This window comes from Pseudovirgaria hyperparasitica, assembly GCF_010093815.1.
Source record: "Pseudovirgaria hyperparasitica strain CBS 121739 unplaced genomic scaffold EJ05scaffold_1, whole genome shotgun sequence".
NCBI lineage: Eukaryota > Fungi > Ascomycota > Dothideomycetes > Acrospermales > Acrospermaceae > Pseudovirgaria > Pseudovirgaria hyperparasitica.
The window spans coordinates 2,314,015-2,330,002 of NW_022985549.1; the positions used below are offsets into that span (position 1 = coordinate 2,314,015).

A 15,988-nucleotide genomic window follows, 5' to 3' on the forward strand; every position below is an offset into this window, starting at 1 on the left:
AAACACCCCGAAAGTGATTTTACCTGGTCCTGGTTCCAGGTAGCATCACACAGCGACAATCTGTAAGTGCATAGGATAATTAATAGGGCTGAACGGCTAGGTCTCACTCGCTGCCACGTAAGGACTCAAGCTATGGTTGGATATGCACTAGTACTTCACGGTGGTGTCGATATAATGATAGCCAATCACATTGAGTTGCCACAGCCTGAATGTTGGAATATCACAATTACTGCCGAACACGGACCAGAATGGATATGCTTTTTGCTGCTTCATCAAAGTTTGGAGGCTTGTAGGTAGTTACCTTTGTTCTCATTCGTGGAACAGATCTTCATTCCATGGAGTGTTGATCGATTCGGTTAAGATGATCGACATCGCGCCCTGAAGATCCCCTGTTCCTTTCGTCTAGGCTACGCCGTGATGTTGTGCCTCCTTACGGACGACGTTAAGCTCTTAGTATCATGCCTTCATTTGCTGTCTGTTGGACTAAAATGTTGTAGACTAGATTCCTGATAGACGGGAACATACGATTTTGTAACATACTAGCTTTCTCCCTTTTAATTTACATGTCGAGCTGATAATACGAGGGACAGTGTGCGAGCTTCCGTTATACCGAAAAAAGCAACCATACGTAATTAACCAGCACTTTCGATGCGACTAATGTGGAGACGTACAAAGATGAACATAGGGCGACCAAAGTCTAGCCACCTCTTATATCTTTTCTCCTTCCAGGATAGGTTTCGCCTCTTCCGACTTCCACCAGCTAACACCAGCCTGACCGGGATATTCATACTGGAGCATGCTTTCGTGCTTCATCTCCACGCTATATCCCGCCTCTGTCGGCGTCACCATGTATCCGTCTTTGACCTGAGCAGGATGCAGAAAATGCTCGTGCAAATGATCGACGTATTCGAGCAGACTCAGCTTCCCACTAACAACAACATAGTCAATTGTACTGAGATGTTGTGTATATTCTGGAAGACCAACGCCTCCCGAGTGCGGTATGACTGGCACCCCGAACTTGGCAGCCATGAGTAACACAGCGAGAACCTCGTTCACTCCTCCAAGCCGGCAAGCGTCGATCTGGCAAACTGATATAGCCTTGGCTTGTAGCAACTGCTTGAAGATGACTCTATTCTGGCACATCTCACCAGTCGCTACACCGATGCCGTATGGCTCAAGAGCTTGTCGAATTGCCGCATGCCCGAGGATATCATCTGGCGAAGTTGGCTCCTCAATGAACCAAGGCTTGTATGCGGAAAGCTCTTTCATGTAAGCAATTGCATCTGGAACAGACCACACTTGATTGGCATCGACCATGAGAACGTTTCCTTTGTCGTAGCCGAGGATTTCACGCGCGATACCCAGCCGTAGCGTGTCCTCTGCTAACGATGTGCCAACCTTGAGTTTAAAGTGTTTGTAGCCTTCGGCCAAGGTCTCCTTCAGCAACGCGCGCATCTTGTCTTCCCCGTATCCCAACCATCCAGCGCTAGTTGTATAGGCCGGAACAGCTTTATTGGCCTCAGCGTCTTTGATACGTTGTGCCTTGCCAGACTCTCTCGACTTCAAAATGTCCAGAGCTTCTTCCGGTGTGAGTGCGTCTGTAATGTAACGAAAGTCAATGCAGCTGACGACCTCCTCAGGGCTCATGTCTGCCACGATCCGCCATACTGGTTTGTTGAGCTGCTTCGCCCAGAGATCCCATATTGCGTTCACGACGGCACCGAGAGCAAGATGAATCACACCCTTTTCCGGTCCAATCCAACGCAACTGGCTGTCAGCTACAAGATATCGCCACGTCTTGCCCCAATTTTCCGTCAGTGATTCCAAGGATTTACCAACGATCCTGTTGGCTAAGAGCGGTATGGCAGCGCAGACAATCTCGTTGCCTCTACCAATTGTAAATGTCTGCAACTATTAGCCTACGACATACAAGGTGACTATTCGACACATACCATGCCGTGACCGGTGAGATCGGAGTCTGTAGAGAGAATGCAATATGCCGATGAATAATCACCAGCTGCATTCATAGCATCCGAGCCAGTCTTGTCAAGGGACGTCTTGCTTACAATCAGCATGAGAGTTCAGGTAGATCACAAGTCTGAGCCCACCGGGAATCTGACGTCCTTGGTCTCAACCCCAGTAATGGTAACCATCGTGAAAGGCTAGCTACGTCTTGATACTGGTCTCGGAGGTCTTGTGTTGAAAACCGTGGATGACTAGACCACTTTGTAATTGGGACGAAGACCCGTTTCGTGCTATTTGTATGCGTGGTTTCCAGTCGTGAGGTCAACCCTACGGCGGGGCTGATAGGCGGAGAAATCTCCTCCGAGCTTGAGCGGGACTACCGACATCATGGCATAAAACGCCTTGAAAGCTTGATTGAAGTTGGCTCAAATCGTGGTATCGGGAGCATCGCCCTTGAAACTCAAGCATTGTTGCAAGCGACGAAAATAACAATATGGAGATGTTCCGGAGAGACGACGAGGAGATGGCTCGTATTCACTGTCAGAAGAGAAACAGATTCTGCAAGCCTCAGGCAGCAATGAAACTGAAGGATATTTTACCGTTTCTGGCCCAAGTGCAACACACCTATTTGGACGTGGATAAGATTGCTTCGGCTTATGCTTAACAACACATTAATGATATGTCCACAGCCAGAACCTAGCGATCTCCTATTGAGAACGTAGTCTGTTGAGGTCGAGTAGAAAGAATTGCCATATCTGGCAGTCCCGGGCTTTCGGCTTCCCGGAAATGGATGCGGGGAAAGCACCGTGTGTATCGCTCGAAGATGAAGGCTTTCGCAAAATGATCTCAAGACAATTGACTCTTTATCCGAGCCTTCGGATCGTTTACAGATTTGATCGCTACCGGTGTATCGGTTTAAGGAATCAACCACCATTGTCAACGGTAGTACGACTTCAACAAAATTAATTAATAGCGCGCGTCATGTCAATTGTTGTCTCTCAAACGCTACCCTGGGACAAATCCACTCTGCAGCTTGATCGAGCAGAGAGATGGAGAACACTTGGTCCCCTCATTAGACCATCGATATCAGTCGTAAACGTCGGCAAGAGCAGCGTGGCATTAATCGACACCACTCACGCGAAGGTCTCGTCGATACATGTCGGAGCGATTGTTGAAGCTAGTATCTTTACAGACTCTACGTTCACAGAGAATGACTTATTCGTTTGTGTGGTCAAAGAGGCTGGCGATGAGATTCGATTGGAGGAGCTATGTACGGTGATTGAGAACGCAGTTACCTCTCTGGACAGCCAGTGTTCGATAGTGCTGCAGATAGGAGAGAAGAGATCAGCAGTCCGAACAATAGGCGGTGTATTCTTGGTGACTGTGGAGAAGGAGATCGAGTTTAAACACCTTCTAGCACTACTCAAGTCCTCAAAGAACAGTGAAGAGTGAGCCGCATGTCGCTCTCCGTGCATACGTGCTCACTTTCATCTAGGCTTGCTGTCGACGAACTGGTCTCTAGCTTCCTCAAGACCGCAACGACGATAGAGGAGAGAGTGCACCCTGATAAAGTTGCAGGTTTTCCATCCATCGTCCACGCCTCGGGGAAAGCTCAGTTCGAGAATGCAACGAAGGTGTTTGAGATTGGCGCTCTCCAGCTTCTAAAAGCCACGAAATCAATCTCTGGACAAAACACCGTCAGCATTCATATTGCTGACATCAATGGTTTGTCGCAACTTGAAAGACATATAATTGCCCACGAATTAGCCAAGATCTCGAGTGAGTTTCTCCATTCACACACTCGAAGAATGCTAACACAGAAAGACTCACTCGACATTCCATACCATATCACTTTATCTACTATCAACTTCAATGATCACTCTCCACGTGGATGGACTATATCTGTCTGTCCAGTTCCGCGAGCTATCCTTACGCCACTCACCCAGCCGTCGAATCCTCTTCTAGAAGATTCCCAATCCATACATACTTCTCCGGTAACAGCGAATTCTGCAAATATCGTCTTCGAAGATGCCCTAGTCCGTCAAATCCTGACTCAGGGATGTTCGGCACTCATTGCAGCAGAGCCCGTTGTGACTGAATACGACACCATCGTCGGTGACGGTGACTGTGGTCTCACTCTGAAATCTGGTGCTGAGAAGGTCCTCTCTTTCATCGAGGGCAAAGATCTATCAAATCTACCCCAGGTCCTCGGAGCGCTCGTTGACGATCTGGAGGCAACTATGGGTGGCACCTCAGGAGCTCTATATTGCATATTCCTCTCTTCGCTGGCGCAGAACCTGCGAACGGCCAGGACCGTTCCAGACGCTCTCGACCAAGCCCTCAGCCACTTGTTGGACTTTACGAGGGCGAGAAAAGGTGATCGGACGTGTTTGGATACATTGATACCTTTTGTCGAGATCCTGAAGACCACAGAAGATGTGGAGAGAGCCTTGCAAGCCGCACGAAAAGGCAACGAGGAAACGAAAAACATGCAAGCACGGCTGGGAAGAAGTGCGTATCTGGACGATAGCGCAACGAGAGGTGTGCCTGATCCTGGTGCATATGGCCTGCTGGTTTTGTTGGAGGGGTTGGCGAGTAGATAGTATTCAATGCATGTACAGACTCGTGCTTGAAAACGTCAATTATTGGCTTTTTCACTCCGGCCTCCCTTTCTGTATGTCAGATGCACGTTCGGAGACATGGTAGTCTTGACGCGCGTACACCTCGGGCACACAAAAGACTCAGCGCAGTGCCAAATCTTTGCAATGTACGATCGAACGGATGGAAAAATGTTTAGTGAGATGGGGACAAGGTCATCTGCAAAAATGTGAGATTGCCAGGTTGCATGGGAGTGAAAGCGACGAGAGTCTGGCTAGAGACAACTTGTTGTTTACCGGCGTTTTGTGTACTAGTGGTCCGCCGGAGCTCAGGGATCCACTCTTATCCTGATAATACCTACGCCCCACACTTGCGGCTACCTCATTCAAGGGAGCCCTAAGCACTACGTACGTTGTACACATTGAAGAACACTCGTCTCCATTCCAAGCTTCTCTACGTCCATTCCCAATTATGCCGTCCTATCCTTGAGCTTCACCAAAGCAAACCACTGATCTATGATTCCTCTAACTTCGATCTGCTGCAGAGGGCTGGTCCGGCCATGAGCTCTCTCAATGCCCCGAACACCACATCTTCGTCATCGCTTCGTCCGCGCAACAGACGCCTGATATCTGGTCTCGAAGAACAAGAGCCTGCTAAGGCCGACGTCTCTGGGAACTTTTTGAAGACTTCGCCCTTCGCTTCGCCCTTCGGCTCACGATCTACCTCTCCGCTCCCAAAGACTGGCCTGACACGGACACCATCTTCTCAGCAGACGACACAGCCATCAGCTCCATCCGAGAGAGCTCTATCATTTGGAAGAAATGGTGACGCGCTCAGTTCTATAAGCGGCTTCTGGGGGAACTCGTGGTCATCAATACAAGGGCTAGCTTCAAACGTCCTTGGAAACGACTCAGATACCCCAGTTCGACGCGGGAAGCTATCAACATTTGACCAACCAAAGCGGGCATCGAGCAGCGTACCGCCATCAAAATGGGGCGTTTCTACAGCACAAGCTCAAGACATTGGAGTTGGGACAAAGGAAGAGCGAGAGAATATGGTCCGAGCAATGAAACGGCGAGATTTGCTCAGCGCAAATGGTCACATGTATCAGGATACTGTTGGTCGATTCAAGAGGAGAAATTCGGACGAGCGCATGTCAAGCTCGGCGCCTCCTGGGGAGGGAGAAGATCGCGATGCACTGGTATACGTTCATCACGTAAAGCCTTCGGATACTCTTGCTGGCCTCACAATAAAGTACAATTGCGCGGCAGCGGTGCTCCAGAAGGCTAATCGCATGTGGCCAAATGATAGTGTACAAGTACGGAAAAAGATTGTGCTCCCTGTGGATGCATGCGGTGTCAAAGGTCGTCGTTGCACAGGGCCAGAGGACAAGGATGAAGACCTGCTCGGGCATGATGAGGAGTCGAAGACCATAAAAGACACAAATGACAATGGTTGGCTTTCAGGAACAAACAGTTCGACCCGGAGGCGAACAGACACAATCATATCTAACCCTACTGCATCGACGGCATCTAACAGATCCGACTCTGAACCTCCTTGGATACATGACTCTTGGGTGATGCTACCACATGATGAAGAGCCGATTGAGATTGCACGCTTACCACGGCGGACGCTTGGCTTCTTTCCACCTGCAAGACGGAAGAGTCTTACATTATCAGATTCGGACACTCCTTCGCCATCACTTGACCTTCCGCGATCTCTCGATGCGACAGCCACATCTCCACAACGCTCAACACAAGACGCTTCTTCTGTAACCTCATCCCCTCCGCCCATTCGACCGATTAGAACACGAAAACATAGTATATCACAGGGCTTCTCACTGCAGGGACCAGGTGGTGTTGGTACGCTGGGCAAGAATATTCGCGCTCCAGGTCCAGGAGAGGACGCTTTCAATAAATTCGTCGCGCAACATCTCCCGAGTCTACAGCCTCCACCCGGTCAAGAGCATTCTATACCTTGGGCACCATCTATGTTAGAGCAAGCTGGAGAAGGGTCTGGGCCAGTAGGATATTCCGCGGTTTCCAGACAGGGAGGCTTTGATTTCGAACAAGTTGGCGGTGCAATAGAGACCTGGATGCGCAAAACTGCGGCAAAGGTCTCTGCGTCAATCAACGAACAGGCAAACACGAACAGCCGCAGATTTGCACCTGTCCCGGGATTGGCCGCAGAAGGAGGTGGACTGGGCGACCTTATAGAGCTCCGTGATGATGCATTCGAAATCGGTGATGACGAAGAAGACATTCTCAGAGGCCGCCCATCTACAATCGAGACCACTATATCGACAGATACCAGCTCGGCGCGACCGGACTTGCCTACCACAATGAAGCAAAGAGAATCACGGGCAGGTGGCAGCAAGGGAGGGAAAGGAGACTGATCGGAGCAGACGAACGTGATATAATGGACTTTTGAGACGTTCAGGCGTCAGGTGCTGGATCGACTGATTTTTAGAGCGATTGTAGCCTGGATATTTGGAGCAGATGTTGGCGCTGGACTTATTCTATATGACATTCTAGCATTGTATCTTTGGAGCGGCTCGAGTAGCCAGGAATCAATGTACTTGTGAGAGAATCACACACAGCATCCTATCTTGTGCGCTCCGCGTCCGCGCGCTTGGAATATAGAGCATGTATAGATCTATACATGCACGCACTCTTCGATGAAGACGTTGCTCTCGAGTCCTGAAATTGATACAAAATCTCTCGGTTTCCTGTGTTCGGTCGTGACATTTAGATCAAGCATCTTTACTGCATACAACTTTGAGACTGGACCGTTCATATCGTTTTTGAGAGTGAGGAATCTATCATCATAGGTAGGTAGCTACTGCTTCCATCTGAGTGTATTACCTTTGAGTGTATCACTTCATGCGAAAATTGCATATACCGAGGTATGCTGAATCTCATCTTAGTCAGCTATCAACCTCATCCCGTCTTATATTCTTGTATGTCTAGGAGTCTACAAGCAGCTCATCGTCTTTCCACTAGCAACCAGCCTGAATGTGACTACCATCTGTCGAGCGCATCTACCCTAATAATAGACGTCCTCTGGAGGTTCGAGTTCGAGTTCAAAGACATGACTTCTGCAATCATAATCCGCCCCCAAGTCGCTCATCAGACACGGACTGGGACCGGGACTGGACTTGGCTAGATCCCAAAACGATCGAGACTGAACTAAACCTCCTAGCAGGAGTCTAGATCTACAGGGCTGCATTCCATTGCTCGAGTTAGGACGACCTTCATCGACAAATCTCCAATTGTCCTTAGATTTTTGGCCGCCCGACCCTCTGATTGCCGGATATGATCATTTGAACAAAGAAGGGTTCTAGACGCCTGGTCCCACTTGCGATTTACTTTCACCGAAATGCCGACTTCAAACACCGGCAGCATGCTCTCGTTCCCAATATTCCAGGGACCTAAATATTCCATGTCGATCTCTCCACGTGGGGCAGTACCTCTTGCCCGTGTGGGGATGCAACGGTGTACTTAGCGCATGAAGATAGACACACCAGGGCTCGTCGTTCGAGGTATTTCGCAGGAACCCATCGCTCAATGTAGTACGGAACGTTGGTGCGAAATGAGTATCCTTCCTAGGCCGGTATCAACGCTCGTGACCATGTCTGTGCGTGACGGATGCGATTCTTTGAACCTCTCACACGTTCTGATCCACTTCTCTTAGGTCTAATTTTCAAAAGCCATGCTTGAGACCTGCATTGAGCTTCGTCGGGCTCGTGAGACTTATATGTGCTTGTGATGCTGTGGATTGTTAGTCTAGGTATGGGAGTGCTCTCAACTAGATCCCTCATGGGCCCGGAACTGGATACGAAACCTAGGAGTTAGGCGTTGATTGATTCAGGCTGCATGCTTGACTTAACATATATCCCTCCGGCCCGCATCTGTCATGCAACGCTCAAAGCCGTCCAAGTCCGCACGTACACTCCAACTCACGTCCATTTGTACGCCTGGGGAAATGGCCTGTCCGTCAGTTTCAGACCCACTCGGTATCAGTGCTTACGTCTTCGCGATTGCTATAAAAACCTTGTTAGAGGGGCTGCATGATAGCTAGCTATTCCTGTGTAAATGCACAATCGTCGTGGCGCCCATTGAGTTCTTAGCCTCATCTTAGGTGTATACTGGTCAATGGAGCTCTGGTTTCCTGGTCGTGAGCACAGATGGAATGCATTCTCGATGAAGCAGATTCAAGAACAGTTCCAGTTATTGTATCTTGTATTCCCCAAGAAAAACTGGTTTCTGGTAACGGAATAAGACGAAGTTCCACAGTCGTATGTGCCTCGCGATCTGGAAAGGTGACATTTCATGCATCAGCGTCCGTTGCATGTGAAACCCAGAGGACAAACTCCTCTCTCTTGAAACGGTCGAAATGTTTCTTAGTCGACGTAGACCTTGACTCGACCTTCTCATCAGCTAGAGTGCCCTTTCGCAGCTATGCTTTATCACCGTCGTGGTGGTAGTCGATGGTTTGACAGATTCTACCGAAGAGAGGAATACATTTTCGGTAGAATGTCTTCGATGTATCGGTCACTGTGCAGAATGACTGGCTCAGCACACATTACCGACGCCAAAAGGACATCCCAGTGCTAATACAGAGCAAATCGATCCTTCTCCTCATCGATACGGAGGACGAGAAGTTTCCAAGCGCCACAGTTACACTTCTTCTGCTGGCGTCCAAAAGCGTGCCGTGAAGAATCCTTCGGCAGGTGCGACTCCGCATTGCGCACTGACTGTGTTCATGGATGCTGATAACAGCTCGTGTCGTGGGATGCCTTATGGCGATATGCAGCACGGCCATTGCCGAACACCATGTTGAGTCCTCAACCGTCCCTCCACGCCACGATAAATGAAATCATGGGAGGTATGTCTGCTTTGATCGCAGCAACGAACGGATTGGAAACAGAGAATATTTATCGAAGGAGGCATCAAACAAAGATCCGGAGCATATGACATTATCAACTTGGGGTATTTACCCTTCATAGCCAAGCAACTCAAGCCATGCTTCACTGATACGCCTATCAGAGCGTGACATGGGTGTAGTTCAGTGTTGGTATGCTTCAAGGATCAAGGACCTGATGCATGTGCAAATCATGTCTTGGCTGTGGACGTGGACTGCGGAGGGCTCCGGTCTAGCGAGCACGGGTTGTGGCGCTCTCCCGAAATACTTGGCTATGCGGTGAGGTTGCTTGTACGCACTTTCGTCATCCGTTGGTTGTTCGAGCGTATAGACTCAGAGGATCAGAACCGGTGTGCCCCAGTGGCTGTCTCGCTTCATCCTGAGTCCCCTGGCTTATCACTTCGTCGATACGCGGATTCCAAACAAAGAACACACGTGTAGGATGTGTGCTGATATGAGCAAACGCGAAGGATGGGCCAAGATTTCCATATATCCTCGTGTTTGACTCGTGATGTGTCTCGTCAGACACCCACCAGCCAGGCTTGCCAATCTCTTGGCGTTCTCCATGTTGAATGAAGATGTATCACTGCTTCTCGACGATCCTGGGTGCGTTAGCTCACGTACAGGAATGCAAGTTCGTGGGCTAGGAGAAGGCTTGGAAGCGGTTTCCAAGAGACAGGCCAAGCTTACGTGACCACCCGCGATCAGCATCGATCTTTCAACCATCAACCATGTCAAACGCGCGTGTTTCGAGGACTGGGGGCGGACATCATTGGCTTCATGCCAGCCATCTCAATCACCCACTGATGACCACGATTTATTACCCGTCGTCGGCTCGAAACCTGCATGGCGCCGGCGGAAGCTAGCTCCACAAAGGCTTGTTGACCCCCCTGATATATTACAAGCCCCACTCCTGGATTCGATACATGTACGCTAACCTTCATTAGGCAAACGCTTTGTGTGTACTCTAGCCCCAGCACTCACGACAATCGTGGCTAGTCGCTTGTGTTCTGGGGATTGTGGACTTTGCCACTACGACATGTGCTCGGGTAGATTTTGTTCCAAGAAGTGGCCGTGCAGTGTCGATTGACCTCGTAAGGCTGACGACCCTGAAAATGATGATCATGATCGTTTCCCAATCCGGCAATTGTAAAGCTGTATATCACGACTCGCAGAGTATGGAGATGTGGGTTCGTGATATGGCCTCAAAGTCTACGGCCTAGGCTGGTTCCTTGTATTGCACCACTTTGCTACTGTTAACAAGCAATGTCACAGAAGACTGCACTAGAGTCGAACCCGAGACATGCTAATACGCAGCCTGCGCATCCTATCTGGACTGATACGGCAAGGGCAAGAGAATCCGCAGCCGTTAGATCGACACTAAGCTCGAGGTTAATTTGCTTGTCGTGATGGGATTCTATACCTGGCTCGCCTGGTAGTGTCTCAGCCATGTTTTTCCACACGGCCCAAAGACCAGCATGAGCATTGACTGACTTCTTCGTTGGAGGGATCCGCATCCAGCACGCTGGGTATTGACTCTCTGGGTAATGGGAGGTTAGGGATGCAAGTCTTGCCGCTGTATGTGCCATATATTTCTTCCTGTGCAGGCACGTTTGACGTGGGATATGAACTACTGTAATTACATGTCGATGAGCTAGTCCCACAGAGATGTTGTCGCTATTACTGCTGATGGATGTGTATCCCTGAGGGTGATTCATGCCATAGAAATTTCAAGCAGCTTCTTTGCCGCTTTATACGCGTACTTTCAGTAGCTATCATCATAGGCCGACGCCAAAGTAGATGACTCTTAAGTCATTTTGCAAACTCCTGAACAGCGGGAAACGACCATCGTGGACGGCCGACTACCCACCCGACACGCATTCCGACTTCCAACACTCTCTCATTGCACTGCTCTAATTCGATCCGGGCAGCAGTCACGAATACATGCGTTAAAGTCACAGACGAGGTACGTGCACATATAGTACCACTACGCCACTAACCTACACACATCTCGTCTCGCTCAGTTTTCCCGAAACGGAGTCCCACAGCAGCCTCCGGCCTCCCTCCAGGATCCTCTCTATCTCACGCCCTGACTGTTGACATGGAGCGGATGGCGTAGCTGAGTGAGCATGGATTGAGCCTCACCCAGCCAAAAATCAGCACTAGTACCGCCGACCCACCCAGAACGACATCCACAATCTCTTATATGCCGCGCAGATATACGCACTAATCCGACTGTCGCTTTCACCGTGGATATATTCCTGAGGTCGGAATTCGCTGTGATACATGAGTAAGGGACCTGAAGCTTGTCATTGCTTACATCTTTGCTCCATTACTCGCACGGCGGGTGTCCGAGTAAGTGACCGGTCGGATTACCCCTGCCTGTCTGCCTGCCTTTCTGCGTTACCCGATAACCATGAGCTCTGCCGTGTATATTGGCTGCGGTAGGAATGCAAAGGTTGCAACAGTAGGATCAAGTGATACAGAGGTTTGGAGTTTAACAGGCAGGGTGGAAGTAAGACAATGTATCTTCATACAGTAGTCTGTATATCAAGGTGGTATTAGATTCAAAATTATAGATTAGGGAGATTAAGAGGAACATAAAGAGAGAGTATAAACATAAGAATGAAAATAATTGATTGCGACACACAGGACTATAGACACTACAATCTGATCTATAGACAGGATACATTAAACTTAAATAGATTACTCTCTCTGTTGTATACATCCACATGAACGGAAATAGTGCAACTCTCTCGTACACGCTTTTGGTTATCTTCTGATAGCGGGTAATCACAAGATCTGCAATGTATAATCAGATGCTTCGATCTAGGTTGATACCTTCATGCTATGCTATGCTATATACTTTAATCTAATATCCTGTAATACAGACAGTCCCACTAAGACGATTTGGAATAAACATTGCGTGCTACGCGCCTCCCTCGCTACAATGACAAAAGTCTCCACTTTCCAAACTCCAAAGCGCCATCTAGACTAGACTAGGGGAAGAGGGTATTGATGTGGCCATATTAATACATAGTCATTGTGTTGTGGTAGAAGGTGCGTGGGTTGATGAGGGGCGTTTTTGCGTGTCGTTGTAAGATGCCCTCCATCAAAGTCCCTCATAAAGTAGAAATGTCCCAGTCTGCCTGCCGTCTATGCACTAGTACCTTGTCTCTTGGTTTCTTGGGGATTTTTCGTGTCATTGCTCGAGGTTCACCAACATCGCCAATAATCCCATCTATCTTGCCGATGTCGCCGAGTCTACCACCTTCCCAGTCCGGCGCAATCTCACCAGAACCTCGTGTTCATCGGCATTACAGGCGTATGCTCGACAGCACCGACGCCGCTGAAAAACATCTCGTTGAAACTCGTCGGGCTGAGCGGTGGCGGCAAAGGCCCGCCTCCACTTGTATGGCTAGGCTTGCGTCCATTTGCGTGGTCTGATGAAAATGGCATTGGGGCGTCTAGGTGTGTGGCAGCGTGGTGGTGGTGGTTATGGTTCCAGCCCTCGCCGTTGGCGTATGGGTTGGGTGGGAAGGACGTGATGAAGAGTGATTCTGGGCTAGCCCAGGTGCCCATGCTCATGTCCATGTCCATGGACATGGGGTCGAGATCAGTTGTGGGCACAGGGACAGCGTGGGTGAGGGAGCCGGAGCCTGGAGAAGAGTGTGCGAAAGATGGGTCGATGGAGCTGTAAGTTATGTTTGGGATGCTAGGGTTTGTAGTTGCGGTTGTGTGGGGATTTGCGGGGTTTTCGGCGATGAAGTCCGGTGTAGGAGAGGTATTGACGGAGTCGACCATTTCGACGCCAGTGAGGGGGTGTGTGTTTGGCTTACGCATGTCACTGAGTGAAGTAAAGGCTGCGAATTGATTCTTTGCGGTTTTGAGGGTGCGTTTGGCGGGCCGCACGCGGGTTGTGGTCAGGATAAGGTCGTCCTTGGCGACGGAGTGGAGTTCGGTTGCGAGGCCTTGCAGTTGGGTTGCTGCGCTGGAGACAGCTTCGTGGTCGGATTTGGGGCCGGCGAGCGCGCGGTCGTGTAGATGGATGAGGCCACGCCCGCAGACGTCTAGGCCGAGGGGGATGATATCGACAATGTTGAGAGTGGATGTGGCGGTATGGGAGCTAGTGAGTCGGCAAGATGGCTTCTGAGACCCTGTGACTTGGGCGAGGATGCGGAGTAGATCTGTGCTAGAGGCGAGAAAGTCGCGGATCAAGTAGGTGGTAGGAACGGATGTGTCAGCAGCATCGATGTGGTTGGGAAAATTGAGGTGGATGATGAGTACATAATATGCGATAGTGACAAAAGCCTTGGAGGTCCAATTCCGGATCTCGGTATTCAGGGTCTGGATAGCGTCCATCAGAACCTTCTTGATCTTCTGACACAGAGCATTAAAGTCTTCGTTGAAGTTGAGGAGCCGGCGCAGTTGGTTGACAGGACGGTGCTGCCACGATGTGTTGCCCTGACTGGGAGCTTCACTCTCGTGTGGATACAGGGCATATATGTGGGCGCTGGTGGAAACAATCTGTGCCAGTGGCCACAAGCCTCGAATCATGCGGGCTTGTGCCTGAAAAGTGGACACGATGTCGCTGGCGATGTCGAGTTTGATGACGGCTGATTGGGTTTCGTCTACGGACGGGAAGTCTGGGGGGAGGCCGCGTTGTAGTACAGTCGCAAATGGCTCTCCCATTTCCATGTATGCCCATAGTGTGGTGGAAAAGGATAGCCAGTGAAGGTTACGAACTAGCTCTGTCTCCACGGCATCGACATCAATACCGTTAACGCGGCTACCTGCAACACGAGTACCATCACTCATCTGAGCCTGAATCTTGGATGATATTTGACCAGAATAGCCAATGAGACACGAAGCTCGTTTTGTATTCCGTGTACACATCTCATGCCAGCCAAGAAGCATGAGGGCCTGAGAGGTGGGAATATCACAGGTATCCACGGAGCGCGAGCGTACACAATTATCAGCGTGCTTGAACAGTCTCCCCTCCAGATCTGTATACTGGCCCGCGTTGTGGAAGTGCTGAGCGTCAGCCAGAATGACAGCAAGCAGAGCCTCGTCGTATTCGTTGTTCTTGCACGTCTGCAGGAAGAGTGTTTTGGAGAGAAGCATGGAGAGTGGGTGCACGCTGAACCAGACTTCAATCAGCTGCATCCGGACCTGGTCGTCGATTTCGGTGATAGGGTTGGTATCGAAGGTAATATTGTTGCCAAACATGCGCTGGGAGCGGTCTCGAGCAACGCCGTTAACGTAGAAGCCTGCTCTGGGGTCTTCGTTTAGACATGTGCCAAGGTGCCCGAATCTCGATGAGAGCAGGCCGACTAGCTCCTGGCTCATGAAAGCGAAGAGGTCGTCGTAGGAAATGGCAGCAGGTGGATGATCTGTCCGGAAACCGAGACTGTGAATAAAGCCTTCCGGACTGGGCTCTAGCTTCCGGACAAAGTTGTTGAGCGAGGCTTGGAAGGCATTTCGTTCGATGCCAGGGACGTCTGTGAAGGCGCCGAGATATAGGAACTCAAGAGCCTCACCGATAGTACCACTAGTGACAAAGTTGCCCGTCTCTCGCCTGTAGAACTCGGGTGGTAGGCGGTGACCCTCGGAGGAGTCCTCTGACGAACGGGGAGGCGCCGAGCCTCTCTCTTCACTGTGAGACGACCTGCCTGAGATGCTGCCTTTGGAGGCATGCTTGTTGCTAGATGAGCCTCTGGGACGACCTTTTGCAGACTCGAGGTCGTAGATGCAGTCAATACCACGCTCCTTGCACGCCGTACAAATGCCCTTGCTCTGGCCTGAGCATTTAATCTTCCGACGACGGCAGAAGTGACAGCTCTTGCGCAAGTTGTCGCCGCCAGCGGAGGAATTTGCAAACATGGTGTGAGACTGAGAAAGGTCAAACAAGGGATATCATAACAAGGTATCAAGGTCGGGGTCCCAAGTCGTAGTAATAGGGACAAGCTTGGAGGGAAGCCCGGGAGCAAAGCATGGGATATATTAAGGTAGTCATATGAAGTCGACAAGTGGAATTGCGTCACGGAGTAAGGTGGGAAGTGCAATGTGAAACCGAAACACGTACAGCATTCGCGTCCCAAAAGGGATGCTCGGGGCATTACGAATTAAACCACACCCCCCCTCCCCGTCTAACGCCCTGACCATACAGTGGATACAGGTCGACGATGAATAGTGGCGTCCAATGAGAGTCGGTATATTGGGCTGTGATTCTTGGATGGTCAACAAGACGGTATATAATATACGCCGTAGGTTATGGCATGACATCAGCTAGCCCCTAGAGCCTTTGATAGCGGGACAAGCGGATCCAGCAGCGAGCATTGGAGAAAATAGCAGCAGATTTCCATGTCTACGCCTCCACTCTACTCAGCGATCTGCCACCAAGGGTGTAGTCTAGCCAGCCATGAGGCTGAAAGAGCACTGCCTGACTAGCTGTCTACACAGCAAAGTAAGTTTCTTGGTATTGGCGACGAGAAGCTGGAGC

The 15,988-nt window shown here is 50.1% G+C and overlaps 4 protein-coding genes across 4 annotated transcripts; 2 read left to right on the forward strand and 2 right to left on the reverse strand.

Moving 5' to 3' along the window:
• Window positions 1–459: 459 nt before the first annotated feature.
• Window positions 460–2,210, reverse strand: EJ05DRAFT_472149 (enolase C-terminal domain-like protein). Its single transcript, XM_033743125.1, has 3 exons — window positions 2,109–2,210; window positions 1,953–2,057; window positions 460–1,905 (listed from the first exon to the last, which is right to left on the reverse strand). The coding sequence occupies exons 1-3, from the start codon at window positions 2,151–2,153 to the stop codon at window positions 709–711; spliced, it is 1,347 nt and encodes a 448-aa protein (XP_033605686.1). The 5' UTR covers window positions 2,154–2,210; the 3' UTR covers window positions 460–708.
• A 598-nt stretch (window positions 2,211–2,808) lies between these two features.
• Window positions 2,809–4,848, forward strand: EJ05DRAFT_472150 (Dak phosphatase). Its single transcript, XM_033743126.1, has 3 exons — window positions 2,809–3,413; window positions 3,461–3,744; window positions 3,790–4,848. The coding sequence occupies exons 1-3, from the start codon at window positions 2,947–2,949 to the stop codon at window positions 4,566–4,568; spliced, it is 1,530 nt and encodes a 509-aa protein (XP_033605687.1). The 5' UTR covers window positions 2,809–2,946; the 3' UTR covers window positions 4,569–4,848.
• Window positions 4,849–4,957: 109 nt separating this feature from the next.
• Window positions 4,958–7,287, forward strand: EJ05DRAFT_472151 (uncharacterized protein). The gene has a single exon (XM_033743127.1). It carries the CDS (start codon window positions 5,123–5,125, stop codon window positions 6,956–6,958), a length of 1,836 nt encoding a protein of 611 aa, XP_033605688.1. The 5' UTR covers window positions 4,958–5,122; the 3' UTR covers window positions 6,959–7,287.
• A 5,009-nt stretch (window positions 7,288–12,296) lies between these two features.
• On the reverse strand, window positions 12,297–15,541 carry EJ05DRAFT_472152 (uncharacterized protein). The gene has a single exon (XM_033743128.1). The coding sequence runs from the start codon at window positions 15,367–15,369 to the stop codon at window positions 12,778–12,780; it is 2,592 nt and encodes an 863-aa protein (XP_033605689.1). The 5' UTR covers window positions 15,370–15,541; the 3' UTR covers window positions 12,297–12,777.
• Window positions 15,542–15,988: the final 447 nt, after the last annotated feature.

Bases quoted from the DNA above. Each gene is read 5' to 3' on its own strand.
- EJ05DRAFT_472152 (XM_033743128.1), bottom strand. From the start codon at position 15,369: ATGTTTGCAAATTCCTCCGCTGGCGGCGACAACTTGCGCAAGAGCTGT.
- EJ05DRAFT_472151 (XM_033743127.1), top strand. From the start codon at position 5,123: ATGAGCTCTCTCAATGCCCCGAACACCACATCTTCGTCATCGCTTCGT.
- EJ05DRAFT_472150 (XM_033743126.1), top strand. From the start codon at position 2,947: ATGTCAATTGTTGTCTCTCAAACGCTACCCTGGGACAAATCCACTCTG. The intron at 3,414-3,460 runs GTGAGCCGCATG...ACTTTCATCTAG, and splicing joins TCCTCAAAGAACAGTGAAGA to GCTTGCTGTCGACGAACTGG. The intron at 3,745-3,789 runs GTGAGTTTCTCC...TAACACAGAAAG, and splicing joins CGAATTAGCCAAGATCTCGA to ACTCACTCGACATTCCATAC.
- EJ05DRAFT_472149 (XM_033743125.1), bottom strand. From the start codon at position 2,153: ATGGTTACCATTACTGGGGTTGAGACCAAGGACGTCAGATTCCCG. The intron at 2,058-2,108 runs GTGGGCTCAGAC...ATTGTAAGCAAG, and splicing joins CCAAGGACGTCAGATTCCCG to ACGTCCCTTGACAAGACTGG. The intron at 1,906-1,952 runs GTATGTGTCGAA...TAATAGTTGCAG, and splicing joins ATCTCACCGGTCACGGCATG to ACATTTACAATTGGTAGAGG.